Source organism: Tachyglossus aculeatus, chromosome X1 (assembly GCF_015852505.1).
Source record: "Tachyglossus aculeatus isolate mTacAcu1 chromosome X1, mTacAcu1.pri, whole genome shotgun sequence".
NCBI lineage: Eukaryota > Metazoa > Chordata > Mammalia > Monotremata > Tachyglossidae > Tachyglossus > Tachyglossus aculeatus.
Genome location: NC_052101.1, coordinates 103310140 through 103335564, shown reverse-complemented (window position 1 = coordinate 103335564; position 25425 = coordinate 103310140). Strand labels below are relative to the sequence as shown.

Sequence of the window (25425 nt, the reverse complement as noted above, 5' to 3'; positions counted from 1 at the left end):
TCCCAAGAATATAATTCTGTGCATCCTTAAGCTTTACGAGGCATTTGCTCCCACTTTGTCATAAGAGATGATGATGCACAGAATTCAGGCTGTGTGGCCACCCGGCCAGACCTCTAAAGAGCTAATGTTATATCCATCCATGCACTAATGTCACCGGAATACGTGAACTGTTAAGAGCGGAACCTTGCTTTCCAACTGCAATCCCCTAGGACCAGCCTGTTCAATAAGATAGTACCTGGATGAATGGCAGGGAGAACTTCATCTGCATATTCACAGTTTCCAGGACACTGCCTGGCCTAAAGAGGGAATGAACCAGGGGAAAGGGGACAGGTTCACTGGAGCTGATCCAATAATCTCCGTTCAGGTCTTTGGGCAGGTGAGGGTATATATGAAATGCCAGGGGTCAGGATTTGAGGGGCTTTTTTTTTACAAAGTTTCAAATGCCATGAAGGTGAACTGCCAAGGATATCTGCTATGAAATAGCAGAGGGAAACCATGTGCAGAGGACAGATAAGTAACTTGGAAAGATTTGGGTACTTGCATTCCAGCTTTGGCAAGTGGTCTAGAATCAGGGAGATTTTGCATTTTCTCATCAGATTTGATTTTCTGCACCTTTAACCTTCTACTGATGCAACCTTGTAGTTACTGAAAACATGCACAAGTCTAATTGATCCTTATAATTTTACTTAATCCTTGAACGATTCTTTTGCAGGTCTAGTAAAATGCTTTTTAATCTTTTTTCTGATATGAAGACAGAAAGTCTCCGTGTTCTCAGAAGCCGCATCCGTTTTAGGGCCACACTCCTGGAAATGGGTTAAGTTACAGAAACTCCTTTCCAAGAACAGCTTGGCCAGATGGCTGAACCCTAAATTATTCCTATACAGTAATAGAAGTAGTAGTAGCGTGGGCAAGGAATGTGTCTGTTATATTGTTATATTGTACTCTCCCAAACACTTAGTATAGTGCTCTGCACACAGTAAGCACTCAATAAATATGTGACGGACTGCGTAGTAGTAGTAGTAGTAGTAATAGCAGTCATATTAGTAGTATTTATTGAGTGCCCTCTTGGCACAGTGCACTTTACTAGGCACTTGATAAATGCAGAATAAAGAAGGGACATGTCCCCTGCCCACAAGGAGCTTACACTCCAAGTGGGGAAGAGAAACATAAAAATATTAACAGGAGCAATAACGATTGAATGTATAATTGACTATAGGTATATGCATAAGTGCTGAGGATAGGTATATATAAATTCAATAAACCAATCAATAGTATTTATTGAGAACATTTGTGCAGAGCACTCTACTGAGCGGTTGGGAGAGCCAGTGGAGTTGGTAGATACGATCCCTCCCCACAAGGAAAATTCTAGAGTTGGCTGATGGGTTTATATGGGCCAACTTGTTCTTCCCAAGTGCTTAGTACAGTGCTCTGCACATAGTAAGCGCTCAATAAATACGATTGAAAGAATGAATAAGGTGCTAGGAAATTAATTGGGAAGGTTTGTTGGCAGAAGTCGGATTCAAGGAGAGCTTTGAACGTGGGGAGGGCTGTGGTCTGTCAGATTTGGGAAGGGGAGTCCCAGGCTGGGGGAACAGCATGAACGATGGGGTCAGAGACAGTCAGGAAAGCCCCTCCCCACCTTCCCTAAACAGCTAGCAACACAGACACCTTGTTACTCTCACTGCTCTCAGAATTCCTGTCTGTCTTCACTTGCTTCTGATGTGGTCTTGACCATATGAAAAACTAATTTGAAATTGAGGTCATCTCCTAAATGTCTCCAGCATCATACAATGACCATTCCTTGGAAAAACTAATGATACAAGATTGAGTGGATAAATTATTTCCCAGGAATGTTAGACATTATCTAAACCTACTTCTAAACTATCATTCTAAAAGTCTTTTTATCAGATAACTCATTCATCCATTAATTCATTCAGTAGAATTCCCTGAACACCCACTGTGCATTCTACTGGATACGGTGGAGACTTACAAAGTCTCTAGACTATAAGCTCATCTCTAAACTGTAAGCTCAATGTGGGCAGAGAACGTATCTACCAACTCTATTGTACAGTGCTCATAGTACAGTGCTCTGCACACAGTAAGTTTTCAGTAAATACCCTTGATTGATTGAAAAACAAGAAATATTCAAGGATCTTATCATTCAATAGGGGATACAGGATTTACCCAACTATATGATACATGTAAAAAACATAAACGAAAGTGACAAAACATTAAAAAAAATCCCAAGTGCAAGCAGCAGGCGAACATATGCATAATTTGCGGACACAGAGTACTGCAGTCAATGGACTGCTCAGTCAGGTGGAGTTAATACAGGAAGCCCTCTTGGAGGAGGTGGATCCTCAGCAGAGTTTTGAAGAAAGGGAAGGATATGGTTTGACTGGAAGTGGATGAATGGTCCAGGTAAAGGAAATAGCTTGAGCTTGGGGGCAGAAGAATAAAGTGTATATGAGATGTGAGCCATTTTGACTGGCTGTAGCAGAGTGCACAAACAGGTAAGTAAAGAGATGCCTGAGGAAAATGATTCATGCTTGGAAGATAGACCAGGGCAGGAGGAAGCTGAAGGCTAAGGAACCACCTTGCAGTAATCCAAGAAAAGGTTGCCATTTCCTAGATAATTACAGGGTGGAAATGAATGGGAAAGGGCAACTCAGAGCACTAAATAGCAACCTGGTGGTCTGAGAGACATCAATGAAGCTTCCAAAAGTAGTCTCTTTTTCTCCTGTTTCACCACACACTAATGTGATTGTGACGTTCTTAATCAATGAATCAATTGTATTTATTGAGCGCTTACTGTGTGCAGAGCACTGTACTAAGCGCTTGGGAAGTACAAGTGGGCAACATATAGAGACAGTCCCTACCCAACAGTGGGCTCACAGTCTAAAAGAAAAGAATAGAAAATATGTACTAAACGTTTTCCAATGGCTGTTAACACTGTCCAAATATTTCCTAACATAGTGCTCTTCCTAAACCTGGGGCTCCGCTGCTCTGCAAACCCGTTAATTCATCGGGGTATCTAATTAATTAATGATGGCATTTGTTAAGCGCTTTCTATGTGCCAAGCACTGTTCGAGGCACTGGGGGAATACAAGGTAATCATGTTGTCCCACGTGGGGCTTACAGTCTTAATCCCCATTTTCCGGATGAGGGAACTGAGGCCCAGAGAAGTGAAGTGACTTGCCCAAAGTCACACAGCTGACAAGTGGCGGAGCGGGATTAGAACCCATGACCTGTGACTCTCAAGCCCGGGCTCTTTCCTCTGAGCCGTGCTGCTTCTCCACTGTACTTCAATCAATCAATCAATCAATCGTATTTATTGAGCGCTTACTATGTGCAGAGCACTGTACTAAGCACTTGGGAAGTACAAATTGGCAACACATAGAGACAGTCCCTACCCAACAGTGGGCTCACAGTCTAAAAGGGGGAGACAGAGAACAGAACCAAACATACCAACAAAATAAAATAAATAGGATAGAAATGTACAAGTAAAATAAATAAATAAATAAATAAATAAATAGAGTAATAAATATGTACAACCATATATACATATATACAGGTGCTGTGGGGAAGGGAAGGAGGTAAGATGGGGGGATGGAGAGGGGGACGAGGGGGAGAGGAGGGAAGGGGCTCAGTCTGGGAAGGCCTCCTGGAGGAGGTGAGCTCTCAGCAGGGCCTTGAAGGGAGGAAGAGAGCTAGCTTGGCGGAGGGGCAGAGGGAGGGCATTCCAGGCCCGGGGGATGACGTGGGCCGGGGTTCGACGGCGGGACAGGCGAGAACGAGGTACAGTGAGGAGATTAGCGGTGGAGGAGTGGAGGGTGCAGGCTGGGCAGTAGAAGGAGAGAAGGGAGGTGAGGTAGGAGGGGGCGAGGTGATGGACAGCCTTGAAGCCCAGGGTGAGGAGTTTCTGCCTGATGCGCAGATTGATTGGTAGCCACTGGAGATTTTTGAGGAGGGGAGTAATATGCCCAGAGCATTTCTGGACAAAGATAATCCGGGCAGCAGCATGAAGTATGGATTGAAGTGGAGAGAGACACGAGGATGGGAGATCAGAGAGAAGACTGGTGCAGTAGTCCAGACGGGATAAGATGAGAGCTTGAATGAGCAGGGTAGCAGTTTGGATGGAGAGGAAAGGGCGGATCTTGGCAATGTTGCGGAGCTGAGACCGGCAGGTTTTGGTGACGGCTTGGATGTGAGGGGTGAATGAGAGAGCGGAGTCGAGGATGACACCAAGGTTGCGGGCTTGTGAGACGGGAAGGATGGTAGTGCCGTCAACAGAGATGGGAAAGTCAGGGAGAGGACAAGGTTTGGGAGGGAAGACAAGGAGCTCAGTCTTCGACATGTTGAGCTTTAGGTGGCGGGCGGACATCCAGATGGAGATGTCCTGAAGGCAGGAGGAGATGCGAGCCCGGAGGGAGGGGGAGAGAGCAGGGGCAGAGATGTAGATCTGGGTGTCATCAGCGTACTTCTTAATGGAAGTAAAGAAAGCACTGGATTTAAAAACAAAAGGTCATGGGTTCTAATCCCTACCCCGCCACTTGTCTGCTCTGTGACCTTGGGTGAGCCACTTCACTTTGCTGTGCCTCAGTTTCCTCATCTGTAAAATGGAAACTGAGACTGTGAGCCCCACGTGGGACAGGGACCGCTTCAATTGGATTTGCTTGTATCCACCCCAGAGCTTAGTACTGTGCTTGGCACATAGTAAGCACTTAACAAATATCATAATTATCATTAATATTATTATTATCTGCTTTTTCAGCCTGGGATGAGTCGCTCCCTTTCTGTGTCAGCATTTCTCCAGCTGTAGGGAGAAGATTGTTATAGTCACTTCTCATAGATGTGAAGCACTTTTTCGTCTAAAAAAATCCCAAATGCTCATGCTCGTTGTGGGCAGGGAATGTCACTGTTTATTGCTGGGTTGTACTTTCCCAAGTGCTTACTAGAGTGCTCCACACACCAGTAAGCACTCAATAATACGATTGAAGGAATAAATGGTCTTAAAGTGAATGGTCTTATTTGGCCTTAAAGTGAACATTCTCCTTCACTGGACTGTAGACTGTACATTTTCCCTCTAGGCTGTAAGCTCATTGTAGGCAGAGAATGTCTACCAACTCTGTTGTATTGTACTCTCCCAGCCACTTAGTACAGTGCTCTGCACATAAGCACTCAATAAATGCCATTGGTTGATACTAGGGGGAAAAGCTGTTAGACCTCGGAGAAATGTACCTTGTTAACTCCCCTTTTCTCAGCAACCACATGGGTTTTAATGAAAATTGTAATGAAAGTCAGTGAATGGGAAAGTGAAAAATACATTTAAGGCTATAATAATATTAAAATGTTCCTCATTTTGGATAATGAGCAAAGAAGGAGCCTGTGGGGCTTGATATGCAGTATCGGGAGCTAGAAGGACAATGAATGTCATCTTCTAACTAAATAAATAGCCCAGAAGAAAAATGCAGGGAACATAAAAATCTGTTTCCCTTTGTGGTTTAGGGTTTTGTTTGAAGTCTTTCACTCCCCCATGAACTGTAAAGAAGAGAGTAAAATATATCCCCAAGATAAAACAACTTATAGAAGTATATTTTGCTTTTCATCTGTTCTTTGTCTTGATCAGGATATTAAAGAACTAAAATACAGTCCCCGTCAAAAAAAAAAACTTTCTAAGTTTTCATTGATGATGCCTGTATCAAACTAACCACTCCCCTTACTAAAGGCCTCTCAAGTGCCTCCTCCCAACTCCAAAAACATGCATGAAAATAACAAAAGTTTCATGGACTAAAATTATATTTCTTAACCATGTCCTATGCATTCATGAGCATGGACTCCTTCAAAAGGAGTCAGTTAAAATCCAGCTTCATCTTTTGTCAATGCAACAATTTTCTGCCATTTTCTAACCACAGAATATGATCCCATACATCAGGCGTTAAGTCAACAGTTTGTTACAGCATAGTAATTACTATGGTCCTATGCACCGCTATATATTTGTATCACTAAAATAGAGGAAAGCCTAGTGATAGGATCAATGGATATTTTCTACCAACACTTAATAACTATCTGAAAATATTTATTCAATCGTATTTGGAGAACTATAGCTAGAGTTCGTTGCAAAAGATGACACTTCCTGTATTTGCTGACTGCTCTCAGGGAGATGAAGTCTGACTCTATAAGTGTACATGCTCAGCTTTCAGAAATTTGGAAAGTTGATCAGGGAACCCAAAGCTTTACGCAACATATGCGTATCCAGGCTTAGGTCTTTCCACAGCAGCAGCTATGTACTTAGTGCGGCCAGATTTCAGTGTGCAGAATCCCGGACCCTAGCTACAATCCACCTTCACCGGTCCTCTGTTCCTGCAGAGATGTGGGACCTGAGTCCCCTAATTATGGGTCTAGGGATCAAATATGTGATCTCACCTGACAAACCAGGAAATAGATTAAATTCATATAAGGGAAGTCTCACCATGGTCTGGGTTCAAGAAAATGTGCCTAAAGGGTTTGGGTTTTTTTCGCTAGCATTATCTGGGCTGAAATCTGGAGTTGCCAGCAATACATGGACAATACTTGAAGTCTTGAAAAGAGTCATTTTCATAAATAATGGTCTATATTCTCCTTGGGGTTTATGTCCCTTCATGACAGTAGTTTGTCACTGTGGGCAGTGCATTAATACTTTCAGGGCAATTGGGTTTGGTTGCTTTGTTTTTTGTGGTATTTGTTAAGCACTTGCTGTGCACCAAGCCCTGTACTAAACCCTAGGGTAGATACAAGATAATCAGGTTGGGCACAGTCCTTGTCCCACATAAGTCTCGCAGTCCAAGGGGTTCCATTTAGTGCATTTCTGCTCCCCTAGTACCAGAGGGTGGTGTGGGCACTGGGGGAGATCTGTTTCACAGATAAATGAAAAATATTATGTCCATATTGCTGATTGCTTTTCTTAAATGAATTGATTCATTCATTCAATCGTATTTATTGAGCGCTTACTGTGTGCAGAGCACTGTACTAAGCACTTGGGAAGTACAAGTTGGCAACATATAGAGACGGTCCCTACCCAACAGCGGGCTCACAGTCTCATAACGAGCTTACAGTCTAGTGGCTTAGAACAATTTACTCAGTACATTCAGTTCCCTCAGTGTAGCCCCTTGGATGAAGTTGTCACTCATCTTAATAGCCAAAGATCAAGAAGATTCCAGTATGTGTTCCAAGACAGTCAACTAGGCCAGGCTACCTTCATAGAGGACTTTATGTTTTCATTGTTACCTAACTATTTTTTGTCTTCCACACAGTCCCTGAAATCACCCCAGCCAACGTCAGCGGAGGTGGAGGCAGCAAATCTGAGTTGGTCATTACCTGGGAGGTAAATGAAGCCTAGTTCAAGGGGAAAATAAACTAATCTGGATTTTTTCAGACTATAAAGCATAAAGGAAAGGTTTCATCCTTTTCTTGGTTGAATGGGGAAAATCCACTTAGGACACTTAATTTCCTTACCAAAGAACAAATGGTCAGTAAGATGAGATGGGGCCTGCCAAATCAATTGCTCATGGAACTTTTAATTCAATTCATCATAGGAAAAACAATCACCAAAGAAAAGAAAATTCAAGAGAAAAATATTAAAAGAGGCAGGTTAAGAGAAAAACCTTTTTTTCTTTCCTTCTTACACTGTTGTTTGATGGATTGAATTAAAGTGTATGCTAGCTATAGATTTGGTGCACCAGTGCAATTTCCTGGCAATTTGCTATTGTGAAATTTAATGCTGCCTGAGCCATCATTTATGAACCATTTTTAAGCAACCTGGAGGAAGGTCTGTCACCAATATATTAAAAATTGATTTTTTTTTGTACTATAAAGGATTTTCACTGTTCTTGAAAGATTCCAGACAACGGCCCCAGACACTCAAGTCCTCTATCCAGCAGCCGCAGCACAAAGAGCAACCACAAATATCATTCTCCGCTTATCTGCTAGCCGTGTAACTCAACTCTGACCGAGAAGCCTCTAGAGCTAAGAGGACTATTTCTCCCCTTGATCCGTGCGGTTCTTGAACCCCCTCGGCCTGACAGCCTGGGTCAAGACGAGTGGTAGATGTGGTGGTGATAATTAGGACCCTGGGTCCTGATGAACTCATCTTCTTACTCCGAATGGGGGCCCATTTTTCTAAAGTGCCATTTGTGCCACCCATCAGAACAAACAATCTGAGGCTCCATTGTCCTGGGAATTTATCAAGCTCCTGGATCGTGTCATCCCCTGAGAATCCAGTTTTGTTTTGGATTTATGTTGCTGCTTCGACTTGCCAGATGACCGATACGCCATTTGGACCAAGGGAAGATGAAGTGCACACAGCAAAGTAGAGTAGGGTTTAGCATAAAATGCAGGGATCCATAGAGCACTCGAAAAGAGAGGCACCTCTTGAGGAATTGCACCCCTGCTCCACTCACTAGAGCAACTATTTCCTGTGCCCATTAACATTAAGCATTCAAGGGGGAAAAAGTCAATGAAAGGTATAAGGGGAAGGAAAAAATCTACATGTAACATTGGAAAGAACTGAGGCTGCTCCTGAGTGTCATCCGTTGCCTTGCAGACCGTCCCCGAAGAATTGCAGAACGGAGGAGGTTTTGGTTACGTGGTGGCATTTCGGCCTTTCGGTAAAGTGAGCTGGATGCAGACGGTGGTGGCATCTTCCGATGCCTCCAGATATGTGTTTCGAAATGAGACCTTGCCCCCATTTTCTCCCTATGAGGTGAAAGTGGGAGTCTACAACAATAAAGGAGAAGGTTCTTTCAGTCCCGTTACAGTGGTGTATTCCGCGGAAGAAGGTATGGTATGCTGTTTGGGTGGCTTCCCGGACAGGGTCTTAAAATCTGATGCATGAGCCATGATCCCTATTTTGGTAAGGGCCTATTTTTCATCTCCACAGCCTTGGATAGCAAATATTTGTTGCATTTTATGATAAAGGATGCGCTATGATGAATTCCTCTGATGTTCATTCAAATCACATGAATCATGATGAAATGTGAATCTAACCAATGATATCAAAGGAATTCCATTGAGATTTAGCGTTCATTATCAAGTCCACCGATTGGACTTTTCCCTTTGGGAGGGTAATCCCTAGTACGTGACAGCCCATTTTCAATTTATTAAGCCCCTTTTTGGTTTATTATTTGTCGCAGTTTAGAAAAAGAAAGTACTGAAAGAGCTTGGGGCTAGGTTCCGTGGGAACCATAGGTGCTTATCATCACCATTATGCTTGTCACATTATTGAGTCTTTCTTAACTCTGAAAGGCCACAAGATGCATGTGCCACCCAGCCTTACGTTTGGACACCCCAGATTTCTGTGGGGTGATCAGGTGTCTTCCATGACTTGAGCCATGTTGGGTGTCTCCTAGATTACAAAAAACAAGATGACAGCCTATTCCCTTTCAATAAGACCTCTTTCATGTACTCCCCAGAACCTTCCAGAGCACCGCCCAGCGTATTTGCAAGAAGTCTTTCTGCCACTGACATCGAGGTTTTCTGGGCCTCTCCACTGGACACACTGATCAAAGAACGGATTCAGGGTTATGAGGTACGAAAACACAGATATGCCTTGAGGCTGCATCAAAAATCAATACTTTTGAGTGAGAAGAAGAAATATAATGAAAGGTCACAGACTACCACTTGAATGTGCATCGTTTAGAGTCCCTACTTCTCACTGATCGTAAACCAAAGCTGTGAGATGTTCCATTGAGAGAATATTTTTTTTTCAGTGATGTCCCCTGGAAATGCTTTATAAAAACAAAATACAAGCAAGAGAGTTTATTTTATCCGTCATAAATAGCCAAGGCTTTCTATTTTGCCCACGAGCCAAAATAAAGCTGAGAAGAGTGGAATAAAGCTAGACATCGTGATCCTTTCATTGTGCCAGATTTTCCATCTTTGAATATATTTACAGTAATCAAAAACAATCACCTTTGGAGATACAGACAAAGTGTTGGCTATTTTTACTGGGGATAAATCTTAGGGGAAGAATAACTCCAGCTTCCACAATGCAGCCAAAATGTTGAGTTTAGGAAATTTCCACTTAGAGAATGAGGTCTCTTGGCCTATCTCCATGAGATCCTGCGCAGATAAAAACTACATTTTCAGTCCGATGTGTTGTCTAAAATGGGTGCAAATTCCAAGGTCCTGTCTTCTTGTTCCCCTAGGTTAAATACTGGAGACATGATGATAAGGAGGAGAATGCCAGAAAAATTAGAACAATCGGAAACAAAACCTCTACAAAAATCACCAATTTGAAAGGCAGTGCCCTTTACCATTTGTCCGTCAAAGCCTACAATACTGCAGGGACCGGCCCCTCCAGCGTAACTGTCAACGTAACTACCAAGAAGCCACGTAAGTCCTTACCTTTGTGCAAAGCTAAAATCAATACTGCACTGTTCATCTAATTCCACATTGCCCAGAGTTTGGTACACCATTTAAGGCAATTTTCTATTTAGACCATCAGAAGTCTGCAGATTTTTTAAAATTATTATTGTTTTGTTGCTTTCTCTTTTGCATGAGACTACTGGTGTGTATGGAGTTCTGTGCAAAATTCTTGGCTTTGTGAGCCCGTGAAATGTCCTCCTCTCATTTGGCAAGGCTACTTTTTCTAGAAAGAGATTTTGAACATCCAGCCGTATCTCTTTCCATTTGTAGTTCTCTATTGTGTCAGATTTTCTGTGACCTTGAAGACACTTATTAGTGCAACAGCCCATTAAATTGCCCCAGCTCCAGGATTCTGGTTAAGGAAGTCATTCATCAGAAGCCAGTGCAACCTCATAATCTAAGACTTGGTATATCTTCATTTTTAGCACCGAGTCAACCCCCTGGAAACATCATATGGAACTCATCTGACTCCAAGATTATACTGAATTGGGATCAAGTCAAAGCACTCGACAATGAATCAGAAGTAAAAGGATACAAAGTGGGTAACTGAACAAAGCTAACTGGAACTGCTATTAATTTGGGCTGTAGCTAACCTCTGACATAGATGGAGAACAAAGCCCTCATTCTGAAAACCTCCTATTACCTGTATTTAAACAAGGCTTCTGAATGCCCATGAACATTCAGAAGCTTCATTTCCTATGGCAAAAAGCTAGAGGAGCAAACCAATCATGGAAACGGGCCCTAGACCCCAGGGCAGACTAGAGAACCAATGAAAATCAGGTTTAATTGAAATTTAATAAAAGAAAGTGGGTTGGCTGCAGACAGATGCTTATATTCTCCCTTCCTATCTTTCTGGATAATCATAAACAGAAATGTGACTGGTAAAGGAATAGGAGCATGGCATAGGAATAGGAGAAACATATATTTCAATAAATACATGTTGCCGACTTGTACTTCCCAAGCACTTAGTACAGTGTTCTGCACACAGTAAGCACTCAATAAATACGAATGAATGGCTTAGTGGAAAGAGCACGGGCTTGGAAGTCAGAGGTCGTGAGTGCTAATCCCCGCTCCACCACTTCTCTGCTGCGTGACCTTGGGCTTGCCCCCTAACTTCTCTGTGCCTCAGCTACCTCATCTGTAAAATGGGGATTAAGACTGTGAGCCCCACATGGGACTACCTGATTAGCTTGTATCTACCCCAGCGCTTAGTACAGTGCTTGGCACCTAGTAAGCACTTAACAAATACCATAAATATTATTATTAAAGGGGAGAAAGTGGGGCCAGTGGAAATTTTGCATGCCCAATTATTTTTGAACACTATGTTCAGGGGTGATAAACTTGAGAAGTGAGAGCGAATATATATTGGAGATAGGTGAAAGTTAGAATAAAAGGGCAATCAGTCATATTTACTGAGTGCTCACTGTGTGCAGAGCACTGTACTAAGCACTTGGGAAAGGACAACACAACCGAGTTGGTAGACACGATCCCTGCCCATGAGGGGCTTACGATCTATAGGCCAAAGCCTTGGTCTTGCAGTAAAGTCCCATAAACCAATTCACTTCTATAAACCAATGGATACTAATTCTTCTATAGAAGAGAATACCTAGGTATTTTTGATTGCTGCAAATTCATCTTGGTTTATCTTGATGGTGACCATTGGACTTGGGGAGCCAAGACAGGACCAGTCTCCCTTTCTAGACTGTAAGCTCGTTGTGAGTAAAGAATGTGTCTGTTATATTGTTATGCTGTACTCTCCCAAGTGCTCAGTACAGTGCCCTGCACACACAGCATTCAATAAATATGGTTGATTGATTGATTGAAGCCAGCAAGTTTACGAGATAGCTGCCTTGTGTGTGTCTCCTGATTATCCTTGGAAAAAGCATGATTGACAGTGGCGGCCCAGGGTACAGATGGTACTGTCCTCCTCCACTCCACCTTATTGCCAGCCTGCCTGAATTCTGAACTAAAATAATAATAATTGTGGTATTTATTAGGTGCTTACTATGTGCCAGGCACTGTATGAAATGATGGGTTGGGTACAAGCAAAGCAGGTTGGACACAGTCCCTGTCCCACATGGGGCTCATTGTCTCGTTCCCCATTTTACAGATGAGGTAACTGAGGCCCAGAGAATAATAATAATAATGGTGGTAGTTGTTAAGTGCTTACTATGTGCCAAGCACCGTTCTAAGTGCTGGGGTAGATAGATACAAGGTAGTCAGGTTGTCCCACATGGGGCTCACAGTCTTAATCCCCATTTTACAGATGAGGGAACTGAGGCACAGAGAAGTGAAGTGACTTGCCCAAGGTCACACAGCAGACAGGTGGCAGAGCCGGGATCAGAACCCACGACCTCTGACTCCCAAACCCGGGCTCTTTCCACTGAGCCACGCTGCTTCTGGTCACAGAGCAGACCAGCGGTGGAGCTGGGATTAGAACCCATGACCTTCCGACTCCCAGCCCCATGCTCTGTCCACTGGACCGTACTTCCCAAGGCCCCTGGGGTGAAAGCAGAGTGGGAGGGGGACAGGGATGGGGCAGTGGAAAAGACGTAGTTACTCTAAGCCAACATGGTGACGTCAGGGTTGCTGTGACGGGCTTGACGATGGTGCTAGCGGTGCACGCCTCCTTACCGGATTGTCGCATCCTCAAAGCCGTAACCTAGTGGTTGTGATTTAGGCACCGCATCTTCGGCTCATCCCACATGAAATTGCGGCTCACGTGGGACTTTCTAAAAAAAAAATTTAGCTGGAAAAATTGCCAGTTCCTTGTTCAGACATGATAGAAGAATAAAGAATATGTACAGCCTCTGTTCTTTGTCCTCAACCTTCTGGGCCAAAGAAGGGATCGCTCACTATATTTTCCTCAGATGGGAACTAGACTGTGGTAGGGTGAAAGAACTGACCACTGAAACCACTGACCATGGGAAGGAGCACGGGCCTAGGAGAAAGATCACGGGCCTAGGAGTCAGAGGACTTGGGTTCTAATCCCAACTCTGCCATTTTCCTGCTGTGTGACCTTGGGCAAGTGCCTCAGTTTCCTCATCTGTAAAATGAGAATTAAATTGTACTTCCTCCTACTTAGACTGTGAGCCCCATGTGGGCCAGGGACTGTGTCCGACCTGATTATTTGGTAGCTACCCAGCACTTAGTACAGTGCTTGGCACATAATAAGTGCTTAATAAGTACTATAATTATTATTTGTAATAATGATAGTAATAGCAGCCAGCATGAAATAATAGCCTGTGTCTACCCCAGGAGAAGTGGATGGACTGTTGAACCAGTTACCCAGTGAATTAAATATTGTAGGTCAGCAATCTGGTTATTTTAGTCAAAGGCCACTTTTTCCTCAAAAATAGGATTTGTGGTGTGTTCTTCAGCCCAAATTATGTGGATAATTGACTCAGTTCTCCACTTCGTGTTTCCTGAATAGGCTGAGCTTCTAAGTAAGGAATTAAATTGTTATGTCTTTGCCTTCCTTCTGACTCCGTTGCAGTCATTCAGTATAGTGTGCTAATATGCAATGTGTGAGCCCTGACTTTTTCCCAGAAATGTTTCTTTTTTTGATAGGATTTATACTTTAAATTAGTTGGATTTCCCAATCTCTGAAAAGGACGGGAAGTAAATCAAAGAAGCAATTTATTCTGTGAAGCTGGATGTGACACTGAATCACATACCCAAGTCTATTTTTCTGAAGCACTGTAATAAGAAGTTTTGACACCTCTAAATAAGCCTCAGGATTTATTTTAGCTTGATCATTAGTAAGGACTCAGGTGACACTGAATTTGATGTCTGGGGTACCTAAAATGGAAGAAGGATGCCTATGAATCATGCCAACTTAAGGAAATGATATCCGGCACCTTGTGTTGAGAGGTATAAATTAAGGTAGTGGAATGCCAGGAAAAACAGAATGTAAAGCAGTTTCAGGGAAATTCATGGATCCGGGGAGGTTTATATCAGTCCGGTTTTGACTCCAATTGAAGGGTGATACTCTTTGTACCTGGATCTGATTTCAAGCCAAGCTAAGAAAATGTGGAACAGGATCAGATTTGGAGAAGAGCATGGCAACAGTGCTACACATTGTGTCCCAAGTGACATGGTCCACGTATGGAGGCTTTAAAATAAATCTAGAAGGAGTAGGGTGGGAGGGAATGGGGAGGCGAATGCCAAGAAACACAGCCCTGCTCAGGATTCAGCAATACCTAGATACCTCTTTGATAATATGGATAGCAAAGCTGAGGTGTATATAGTCATAGAAACGTGGACACACGCACGCATAAATTATTATCATTATTATTATTATGTTATTTGTTAAGCTCTTACTAAGTGTAAACCACGGCTCTAGGTGCCTGGGTATATACAGATAACTAGATTGGATGCAGTCCCTATCCCACATGGGGCTCACAGTCTAAAGGGGGAGGGAAAACAGGTATTGAATCCCCATTTTACACAGGAGGAAACTGAGGCACCGAGTAGTGAAGTGACTTGCCCAAGGTCACGCAGCAGGCAACTGGCAGTGTCAGGATTAGAACCCAGGCCCCCTGATTCCCAAGCCCATGCTCTTCCCACCGGCCCACGCTGCTCCTGTACATGATGCGAGCCTGGCTAGAGTCTGCCCGGGTAGAGAATGTGGAGACTTTCTCCCAGATGATGGTTGACATCCAAAACTCCTCCCGAGAGGAAAAGTCCATGCTGACAGCTGGGCCCTCCACACTGGCTCAGCAGGGGTTCTGCAGATTGGTTTCCAGAAAAAGGCAGAATCGTTTTGAGTTCTTTTCACCTTTAACCAAAAGTTCCAATGGCAAGCTTTCATTGCAGATGTGGCAAGTACCCCCAGAACTTCATATTGAAACCAGTGATATTTATTGAGCACTTATACGTGACTGGCTGAGATCAAGCAGTTGATCTTGACAGTGACCTTGCTTCAGAGGGATTAACTAAGTTGTTAGATTTCGAGTGGTTGGGGAACCCTGATTCAACAGTTGACCGCTTGTCATTCATATGCCACAGGTCTTATACAGATGGAACAGGCAAAGCAGTTCATCCGTAATAGAAACGAACAAAACATCCGTGGAACTCTCTCTGCCTTTTGATGAAGACTACATAATAGAAATAAAGCCATTTAGTGATGGAGGCGATGGCAGTAGCAGCGAACAAATCCGAATTCCAAAGATATCAAGTAAGAATGAGGACGTGTTTTTTACTAGCCATGCTGTGTATCTGTGAGAGCAGGCCTCTTTTTTTCCTGTAGGAACACAAAAGAATCATGCCTGTTAATGGGAGAGTTGAAAACTACAGAGTCACAAGAGAGCAAACAGTAGCTAGGCGAGGCAAAGAGAACTGGAGGAAGGAGGATCTCAAAGAGCTGCCCACCTCCTTCCACCACAGCTGATTTTAGCAACCCATCTCTCATTTGGGGGACCAGTGTTGTCAAGGAACCTTAACCCACCCCGCCAACCTCCTCAATCCCACCTAAAAATAAACAGTTCTGGGGCCTTTTGGGCTGAAAAGCACTTTGAGTATATTTACTTCATATTTTCTAGCCACACATGTGAACATCAGGTTGGGCCCTGAAGGAAATTTGGCCTAGCATGTTCAAATGGTGATAAAATTTGAGCATGCAGCCCGCTGTACTGTATTTCTTCATGCTACTGAGTTCAATGCTCTCAGGTACATCATCATTTTGATATTGGTCTGTGCAAGGAACAGAGGTGAAAAATTTACAAGCTGATAAATAGATTTTGGTCCAAGAGATTTTTTGGAACCAGTCTACACGGTCACTGTATCAAAAGTCTATGTACAAGATACTAGGTCTACTCACTGTGGCTTGGTCTAACTTCTAAAGTGATTCAGATATTTGGGCAGCGTGCTGAATTGTCTGATTGTGCCCACAGTATGTGTCCTTTAGCTATGGACTTTTCATATGGAAAAATAACCAAATGGGTGTGTAATCCGGATTGCTGTGGCAAAGCCTGTCTTTGCAGATGTCCGTTTGCCTGTCCACAGTACTCTAAAGATCAGTTGTTTTAAATTCAATGTAAATCCATTTGAAGCAAAATGTTGCTGTAACGTAGACACACCCCTGAGATGGATTGTTGGAAAGTGTCAGTATAGCTGTAGGAAGAGAAATCCACAATTAACTCGAGATATTTTTTGAGCCCATTTCCTCGTCCCTGCATCCCCACTCTCCTGGGAGATCAGAGGGAAAAGGAGTGCACTCAATTTAACCAATAAGCCAGTACAACCAGTACATGGTAACCTGGTGGAAGAATCACTCTCTCTTTGGAGAGGAGAGAATAAGGCCAAAGCTAGTGAGGTCATAGGCCAAACGTTGAGGGGGAGGTTGTCGCAGCAGCGGGGAACAGGAAGGGGATAGGAATGAATCCCACTGAATCATTGGCTTGGAGGAGATCTTTATGGTCATTTGGTTGGCCTCCCTGCCTCCATGCAGGATTTTGCCTAAATCATCCTAGGAAAATAATGGACAATTGGCCTATTCCTAAAATTTTCCAAGAAAGATTATCCTACAGATTCCCTTGGCAAGGTCAGGTTGGCATCTTCCTAAAAGATTCCCTCCATGAGATTTCATAGAGGAGGTTACCTTTCTTTAGTCTACAAGCTTCTCTTGTGCTTGCTATGGAGAAGGGGTCACCTCCAGCAACAATTCTACCAGGGCGCTTCTTTTCCTCTAGCCCATCCCAATAGATAGGAAACTAGTTCCAGTACCCAACAACCCTCATGGTCAAGGTGTTCTTCTTTCCATCTAACATAAATTTCTCCTGCTGCATATCAAGCTCATTTCCTCTTGTTTGGTCCTCGGTGGCCATAATGAACCTAGGGTCACTATCCTCTATGGTTTAGTATTTTTGAACACTGGAATCTCTCAAGTCATCTCTCTACCCTCTTCTTCCACAGTCCAGATAATCTCAGCTTCTTTGAGATTTTCTTATAGGACCTATTTTCCAAATTCCTAGACTGAGTTTCAATTGCAAGTCACTACTTGGGGTTGGCCCCATACCTTGTAGAAGTGTACTGAAATCCAAATTAATCTGCCATTAAGGGACCCCATCAGTTCAGATATGAACTCATGTGAACGAAGTGATAAAGTAACCCAGAAGAAACCTCAGTCTTCCATGCTGTCCTCTGTAGAAAGACACTCTCTTTTACCCGAGGTTTGGCTTCTTTCAGAAGCCCAAGAGTCGTTATCTTACCAACAGACAGTGCTTCATTTGTAAGGAAGGAAGTGCCAGAGCAAGTGTGAGCAGCAGGACATCTCTCCAGACACATAACGTACACTGCCAAACTTGGCAGTGTTGGTACTGTGAACGGCCAAACTAAGAAGTGCTGGAGCCATGAGCTGCCAAGCCCAGAGGTGCCAGGGCTATGAATTGCCAAGCCCAGAGCTGCCGGGACTATGAGCTGCCATACCCAGGGGTGCTGAGGCTATGAGTTGCCAAGTCCAGAGGTGCCCGGGCTATGCACTGCCGAGCCCAGAGGTGCCCGGGCTATGCTTTGCCAAGCCCTGAGGTGCCGGGGCTAGGAGCTGCCGAGCCCAGAGGTGCCCGGGCTGTACTCTGCCAAGCCCAGAGGTGCCGGGGCTATGTGCTGCCAAGCCCAGAGGTGCTGGGGCTACCAGCTGACGAGCCCAGAAGTATCAGGGCTGAACCCTGGAAAGACTGGCCCAAATTAAGTACCGCTGAAAGGCTATGAAGTAACGTTTCTTTCTGGCTCCCTTCCGCCACAGTCATCGACAAGAGGCAGGAGAGAGATAGAGATAGGCTCAACCACACCCTGCCCAGAGGTGCTTACATGAGTTGGCCATCCTTATCTCAGAACCACTGTAGCAGCACCAGCTGCGTCACACACTCTTTGGGGATTGCCAGACCCAAGGAACGCACAGGAGCATCCTTCCACCTGCAGGGGAGGGTCAGGTCACCTAACTACATACTGCCTCCCGGGCTCCAAGCTCCCCCCTGGTTGTGTCAGTTCTGCACTGTGGGAAGCTGTATTAATGCACAGCATTCACAGTGTATTCACAATGTTGCCTGATAATGTGAAAGAGCTAGTGGAGCTAGCCTAGGAGCGGTAATAATAATAATAATAATAATAATAGTAGTACCGAGCTCTGCCGTCCTCTTCGGAGTTCCCGAAGGTGCGACCACATAGCCTTGGCATCAGTAGAGGGGAAAGCATCCTCCCTCGGCCCTCTTTCTTATTCTCCATTAGAAACCCGAGTACTTCTGCTTCAAATGGAGAATCAGTCCCCGAGCAGCGGCAAGTGAGCCGCTTGCACGGCTGCCCGCTCCGCCACTCTCGACAATGTCCCTTTGAGGCCCATTGAGGACATGTGGCAGGGGGAGCGGAGCAGGGACAGCCATGCAGTTGGCCAGGAGTGCCAGCACATCGTCCTGCCCCAAGCCACACTGCACAGTGTTCTTGTGCTGGCACGGGGAGGGAGAAGTATTCTCTCCGACGCTCCCACATCCCACCGCAAACGGACCCAAGGCAGCCGTCCCTCTCACTGTTCAGAAGGCAGAATCAGGCTTGATAGCATTACCGCTTTGAATGTATCTCGTGCTTTTATTTTCCAAAAGCACTTCCTCATCAATTTTCTCCTTTATCCTCGGAACATCCCTTTGAGATCGGGTGGAGTGGGCCTTGTTAACTCTGCTTTACCCACGAGGAAATAGAGACCCAGAGAGCTCAAGCGTCCTGGCTGTGGTCACACAGCAGGTCATTGGTAGAGCCCAGACCAGAATCCTGATCTCCTGACTCCAGCCCTCTACTCTTTCCATTAGACGGCACTGGAAGACCCTGACTCTTGTTCAACAGATAGGACAAAGATAAGGAAAATGATAATACAGTGGAGGGAGGCCGTGCAAACTCCTTCCTTAGAGTTCATCAGACTGGGCTGCCGCGATTTTCAAAAGTGGGCCTCTTTATCGTGTGGTCCCCAAGAGAAACTGATCTCAGGGCTGTTTCTCAGGGCTGATCCTGGCAGTCCCATCAAAAGATCCAAAGAGTCAAAAGATCTCTGGGCCTTCTTCCAAATGCTAGCCTGGATGTTTGTCACCTGAACTCTGCCTGTTTCTGAGTGAATTTATTCTCCTCTCTTTTCAGATGCCTATGCGAGAGGATCTGGGGCTTCAACTTCTAATGCCTGTACTTTGTCAGCCATCAGTACAATAATGATCTCCCTCACAGCTAGATCCAGTTTATGACAAAAATTACATAAGGGACTCGCTGTTTATATTATAAGCAACATTTAGCTAGTTGTTTTGGAGACACCCAGTACTAAGTAAAATTGTTGTTCAAGTACATCTTATTACTGGAAAAATGTTTTATGCTTCTTTAGGAATGGCATTATACAGTACTTCTCAAAGCAGATATAGCTTTGTTTGAAGTTTCTTTGGAAACTCTGCAATGCACTGAAAACATCTGTGAAATGATGTTACCAAAGCAGTTTACATATGTCCTTATATGCATATTTTTATTATATATTTAGTGTTTTATAGAATTTTTTAAAGTTAACATATGATGTAGATATTAATTTTTCCTCTGCTGTAAAATGCTATGGGTAACACTATCATAAAAATATTATTTGAAAATGTTTCCTTTAGGACTGAGAGTTCAAAACCCTTCTCAGTAAATCAATTGCGAATTGATTGCACAGTTTTATGGAGATACACTGGCAGAACAGCTTAAGACTTGGTTTGTAACTCAAGGCTGCTGAATTTAAATAACAATTATGATGGTTAATGCATTAAATCAAGTGCTTTTGACAGGTAGAATTTTATCCAGGATGCATCAAATGAGTCAAGACAAAAGGCATCATTTTTTAGGAATAGTGGGGATTTCTAAAACGTAAACCTGCTGATGAAGTGAATATTATGTGCAATACATATATCCAGACTTCTCAATTGCACAATAAGATTTTCTTTTTACTATTCTAAATTAGTAATGGCTTCATAGAAACATTACCTTAGACATTCAAATCGAACTGCATATCCTGTAGTAACAGAGACCTAAAGTTGCTATAGTAAACCAAGTCTTTAAAGTTTTCAATTTCAAAAATGATAAATTTACTATCTTGAAATATATTCATTTTGAATGTAAATTTAAAATGCAACACCATGTTAATGATTCCATAATTTCTTTAGACATTTTCTTATAATATGTGTATCTATATCAAAAAATAACCCAGTTCCTTCTTTTGAACCAAGGTCATTAATGGAACTCGATGAAATTTCTCACATTCAGGCAACTAATTTTGTTTTCTTAATGCAGAAGATTCTTAATATGATTGTATGTTACCTTAATGATTCTATAGTTTTGTGATAGGCAGTCTTAGTTACATTTCAAGCTTTTCAAGTTGTAAAAATCAAGATGGAAGTATCAAGTGACAATATGAACAAATCATAGTCTCAAGAAAAGGCTGTTTGTTATTAAGGGAGAATTTTGTAAGCTGACACTGATGGATGGGGAAAAAAGGCAACTAAATTTTAAAGTTTAAATGCGCTGCTGCAGTTTTCTCTTTCTCTCATGAGAGCTTGAATATGCCTGTGACTTGTCATTTTTGCTTAAAATATAAGTAAACGTTTAAATCTTCTAATATATTTATTCAATAAGTCATAATCAGGATTCCACTTGTGTAAAAGTCAAGGGTGTTAACCAGAGAAAATATTGTCAGTATTTCAAACTGTGTTCCTTTCTTGGTTTGATATGGTTACTTCTATGTAAAAAAAAAAATTAAAAAAATAAAAAAACCTACAAAAAAATCCATAAAACAACAAAACGATACAAAAAAATGTAGTTTCTGTCCCCTAGTGTAAATGATATTTATCAGTGACCTAGCAGATGTAATCTTTTTTTAAAGGTATTGTTAATAAATATTCTGTCATTTGTAAAGATAATTGTCTTTTGGGAGTATTTTTTGCTGTCTGCCTGAATATCTCAAATTAGGGATTTCAGTAACTGACTGAACCTCAGGTTTCAAATTTGGGTCCTGGGTGCCTGACATCCTGGGAAATGTCTCATTGTATGCAGGGAGACAGAGCGGGGTAACATAGGGAACAGGCACCTAGTCTCTCCTTTGCATAATCAAAAGTCATTTTCCACGAGTCACTTGTCCTGGAGACACACTACCTTGCATGGCAGTCTCCCGAAAGCCAAATGCAAAGATCCAGGCTGGCACAATTCACGTTCATGGTGCTAAACCGTGTCAAGAAAGCCTGATTTCTCCCCGCAGAATTACCCATCCAAAGGGGCCATCAGGCAGTCAGTCTCTTCAATAGGGTTGTTGGATGACAACGCAGAGCAGTGGTTGCTGCAGTGGTCTTCACAAACTGCAAAATGGCCTTGCTGAATGGAGCGTGAATGGATCCTACAGGATCGATCAATCAATCAATCAGTCAATGGTATATTGAACATTTACTATGTGCAGAGCACTGTAGTAAGCGCTTGGAGAAGCAGAGTGGCTCCGTGGAAAGAGCTTGGGCTTTGGAATCAGAGGTCATAGGTTCAAATCCCAGCTCCCCCACTTGTCAGCTGTGTGACTTTGGGCAAGTCACTTAACTTCTCTGCGCCTCAGTTACCTCATCTGTAAAATGGGGATTAAGACTGTAAGCCCGCCGTGGGACAACCTGATCATCGTGTAACCTTCCCAGCGCTTAGAACAGTGCTTTGCACATAGTAAGTGCTTAATAAATGCTAGCATTATTATTGTTATCATTACAATACAGCAGAATTAGCAGACACATTCCCTGCCTGTAAGGAGCTTAGAGTCTAGAGGGGGAAGCGGTCATTAATACGGAGGCCAGAAGGCAGCCCATAGAACAAGGGTGTAGAGATCTCTATTTTTATACTGCTTTCCATTAGTTGGAACACCAAAGAGGGGTCTCAAATTCATAATTTTTCAGATAGGTCATTCATATCTTAAACATAAATATGAATACACGTTCATTTTATATGTGTATATATACACATATTTACACACACGCATTTATAAATATAAGCTGAACTGATGACACACTCCAATAGAAACCAGATTGTGTGGAATCTCAGGTAGGATAGGATTTCCACCGGGCCTACAATCGTAAATTGAGATTTTTTTTATATTGCTGTGTCGTACTCTCCCAAACACTTAGTACAGCGCTCTGCCAACAGTAAGAGCTCAATAATACGATTGATTGATTGATTGTTCATTTAGCCGCAGGTGGCCATCAGATTGGTATGGTCCTCTCTCCCCTCCAGGGTGTTTGGAATACTCTGGGGATGGACCAATAGGGTGAAAAGCTCCACCCTCCTAGGGCAGAGCTGAGTTCTAGAGGGGAGAGAGGAAAAGAGCTTGGATCCCTTTCATTCAGAGGAGTGGATGAAATAGGAGGCTTGGACTCCTGGCTTGAGAAACCAATGGCTTAATTCAGTGCACGTGGTAAGTTATTTCTCTCACGCTGAGCAACATTTGGGTTAACAAGGAAGGTTAGTGTGGGTTAACTTGGATAGAGGTGGTGTTGGTGGATAATTTCAGCTTAAGCCCAGGTTTGCAGGGATCAATCAAGCATCTCAGGCTTCCGTCCACATGGCCACCTGCTTAAGGCTGTTTTCTAGGTGGGTGGTTTGTTTAATTGGTCCTAAAATCCTGCAGGAGCTGCAGATAATTATCCTGTGAACCACTCCTCCAAAAGGCTCTGTTCAATTCTCTCTCTATTTATGTTCGGTATTAAATCCTGTTTGTAGCTCTCGCCTGTCGGTGGCTGCAACTCAATGAAAACCTCCTGAGTTTATTCAGCTTTCTTAATCGAGTCCTGGGTGGAATTTCTAGATCCATACCTGCCTTTGATCTTCCTAAACTTAGGAAGGCTGGGATTGGTCCTGATTTAAAAATCTATAGCGGTGTGGCCCCGAATTCTGTCCAGAGGGAACCCAGAGTCTTCTCGGGATTCTAAAGGAGATACATAGCCCAAATGTGTCAAACTCAATCCTGTGGATGAACTACACACACCGTTCAGTAGTAGGAGTAACGGTATTTATTAAGTGCTTACTGGGAACGAATATACAGGTGGGAATGTTTATTTTGAAATACGGGCTTTGTAAAATTATTAGCAACCTAATACACACTTAAATAGAACAAAAGGAAGTGAAATTAGTGACTAGCACTACCCCTATCATTTTCTTGCAGATGCAGCGCTAGTGGATAGGATTTCCAGAATGGCAGGCGCAGCAGACCGAGGTTAGGGAAGAGGAAAAAAAAATCAGGGAGGGAGACAGAGACACAGATGAAAGAGAAAGGTACACGCTCTTCACGTGTACACTTTCTCTCACTCTCACCCACACGGATGACTTTCCCTTCCAACAGCAGCAGCAGAAGAGAAATGAAGCAAAGGGTTTCCCTCCCTCTCCACTAAGCAGCCCAGCTCCACCGTCCAAGCTGGTGGGGCTACTGCTGCAGCTCCAGGATATCTGGTGTGGGAAGGGGAGAAGCGGCGCTCCTCTTACAGCAGCCCCGAAAGTCTAGAGCAGCCACGTCAGTCTGGGACAGAGGTGGGGAATCAACATCTTTGCGATATCTTTTTCACAGTGGACAGGGAACATGTGTACCAACTCTGTCGCATTGTTATATTGTCCTCTCCCAAGCACTTAAGAGAGATAGTAGTGGGTTTTGACTGGTGCACTCATTTGCCACTGCTCTAACTTGCCCCCTCCTCCTCCTCCTCCTGCTGCTGCTCTTGCTTCCAATTGTCTCCACCCTGCTGTAGGCTTCCCAGAACTCACTGCCATGGACACCATGGTCAAAAGGTGAACTCTGGCCTGGAACGCCCTCCCTCCTCATATCCGACAGACAATTACTCTTCCTCCCTTTCAAATCTTTATTGAAGGCACAACTCTGCTGAGAGGCCTTCCCGGACTAAACCCTCCTTTCATTTGTTCAATTGTATGTATTGAGCGCTTACTGTGTGCCAAGCACTGTACTAAGCACTTGGGAGAGTACAATACAATAAACAGACACATTCCCTGCCCACAATGAGCTTACAATCCTCTTCTCCCACTGCCTTCTGTATCGCCCTGACTTGCTCCCTTTATTCATCCCCCTCCCAGCCCCACGGCACTTACGTACATATCTGTAATTTATTTATTTTTATTATAGTCTGCCTCCCCCTCTAGACTGTAAGCTCACTGAGGGCAGGGAATGTGCCTGTTTATTGTTATATTGCCCTCTCCGAAGCACTTAGTACAGTGCTCTGCACACAGTAAACGCTCAATAAATACAGTTGATTGCCTGACTTTTGCCCAGCTTATTACTGCATGATGGTAATAAGGATGGACCGCCCCCCCCCACCCCACGCCCCACCATTTCCATTAGATAATTTAAAGGGAGCATTTAGGATGGTTCCAAAGTAAATCCACCAGAAATGCTGATTTGGGTGGGACAGATAAATGCATTTGGGTTTTTTTTTTTTCTCACCACTGTTACAAGTCCCACTTTACACCAGGGTGGCTGGAGAGAAACTCTCAGGCACCATAGTGACAACAGTGGCTGCTCTTAACTCACTGAAGAGCCACCACCCCCTCTCTCATTGCAGAATTGTCTCTTCTGGACTGTGGATAGGTTTCAGTGCAATGAGATACAGATTTCTGTCCATACGAGAAACTCCTCTTCTTGGATTGGTGGGCCAATTATGGCGCGGCAGAGCAGCCCTGATTTTGCTGCTGGTCCCCATCTACTATCTGCTCCTCTCCTCCTTGCCCAACCCTGGCAGGACTAGTGCAGCATCTGGCACATAGTAAGTGCTTAACAAGTGCCATTTAAAACAAAAGAATAGTTGGACACAGTCCTTGTCCCATGTGCAGCTCGTAGGCTAAGTTGGAGGGGGATTTAATCCCCATTTTACAGATGAGGAAACAGAGGGACGGAGAAGTTAAGTGACTTGCCCAAGGTCACACAGCAGACGAGTGGCAGTGTTAGGATTCGAATTCAGGTCTTCTGATTCCCAGACACACACTAGGTCACTCTGCTGCTCA

The 25425-nt window shown here is 43.6% G+C and overlaps 1 protein-coding gene across 1 annotated transcript in view; it reads left to right on the top strand.

Annotated features, from left to right (window-relative positions):
• CNTN4 (contactin 4) overlaps window positions 1-21278 on the top strand; it is a 910670-nt gene extending 889392 nt beyond the window's left edge. Inside the window, exons 18-24 of the mRNA XM_038772663.1 lie at window positions 7293-7363; window positions 8582-8816; window positions 9450-9565; window positions 10185-10371; window positions 10830-10942; window positions 15415-15583; window positions 19525-21278. Coding sequence (XP_038628591.1) covers window positions 7293-7363; window positions 8582-8816; window positions 9450-9565; window positions 10185-10371; window positions 10830-10942; window positions 15415-15583; window positions 19525-19625 — 992 coding nt within the window. The 3' untranslated portion in view covers window positions 19626-21278. The remainder of the gene's footprint in view (window positions 1-7292; window positions 7364-8581; window positions 8817-9449; window positions 9566-10184; window positions 10372-10829; window positions 10943-15414; window positions 15584-19524) is intronic.
• The last annotated feature ends 4147 nt before the right edge of the window (window positions 21279-25425 follow it).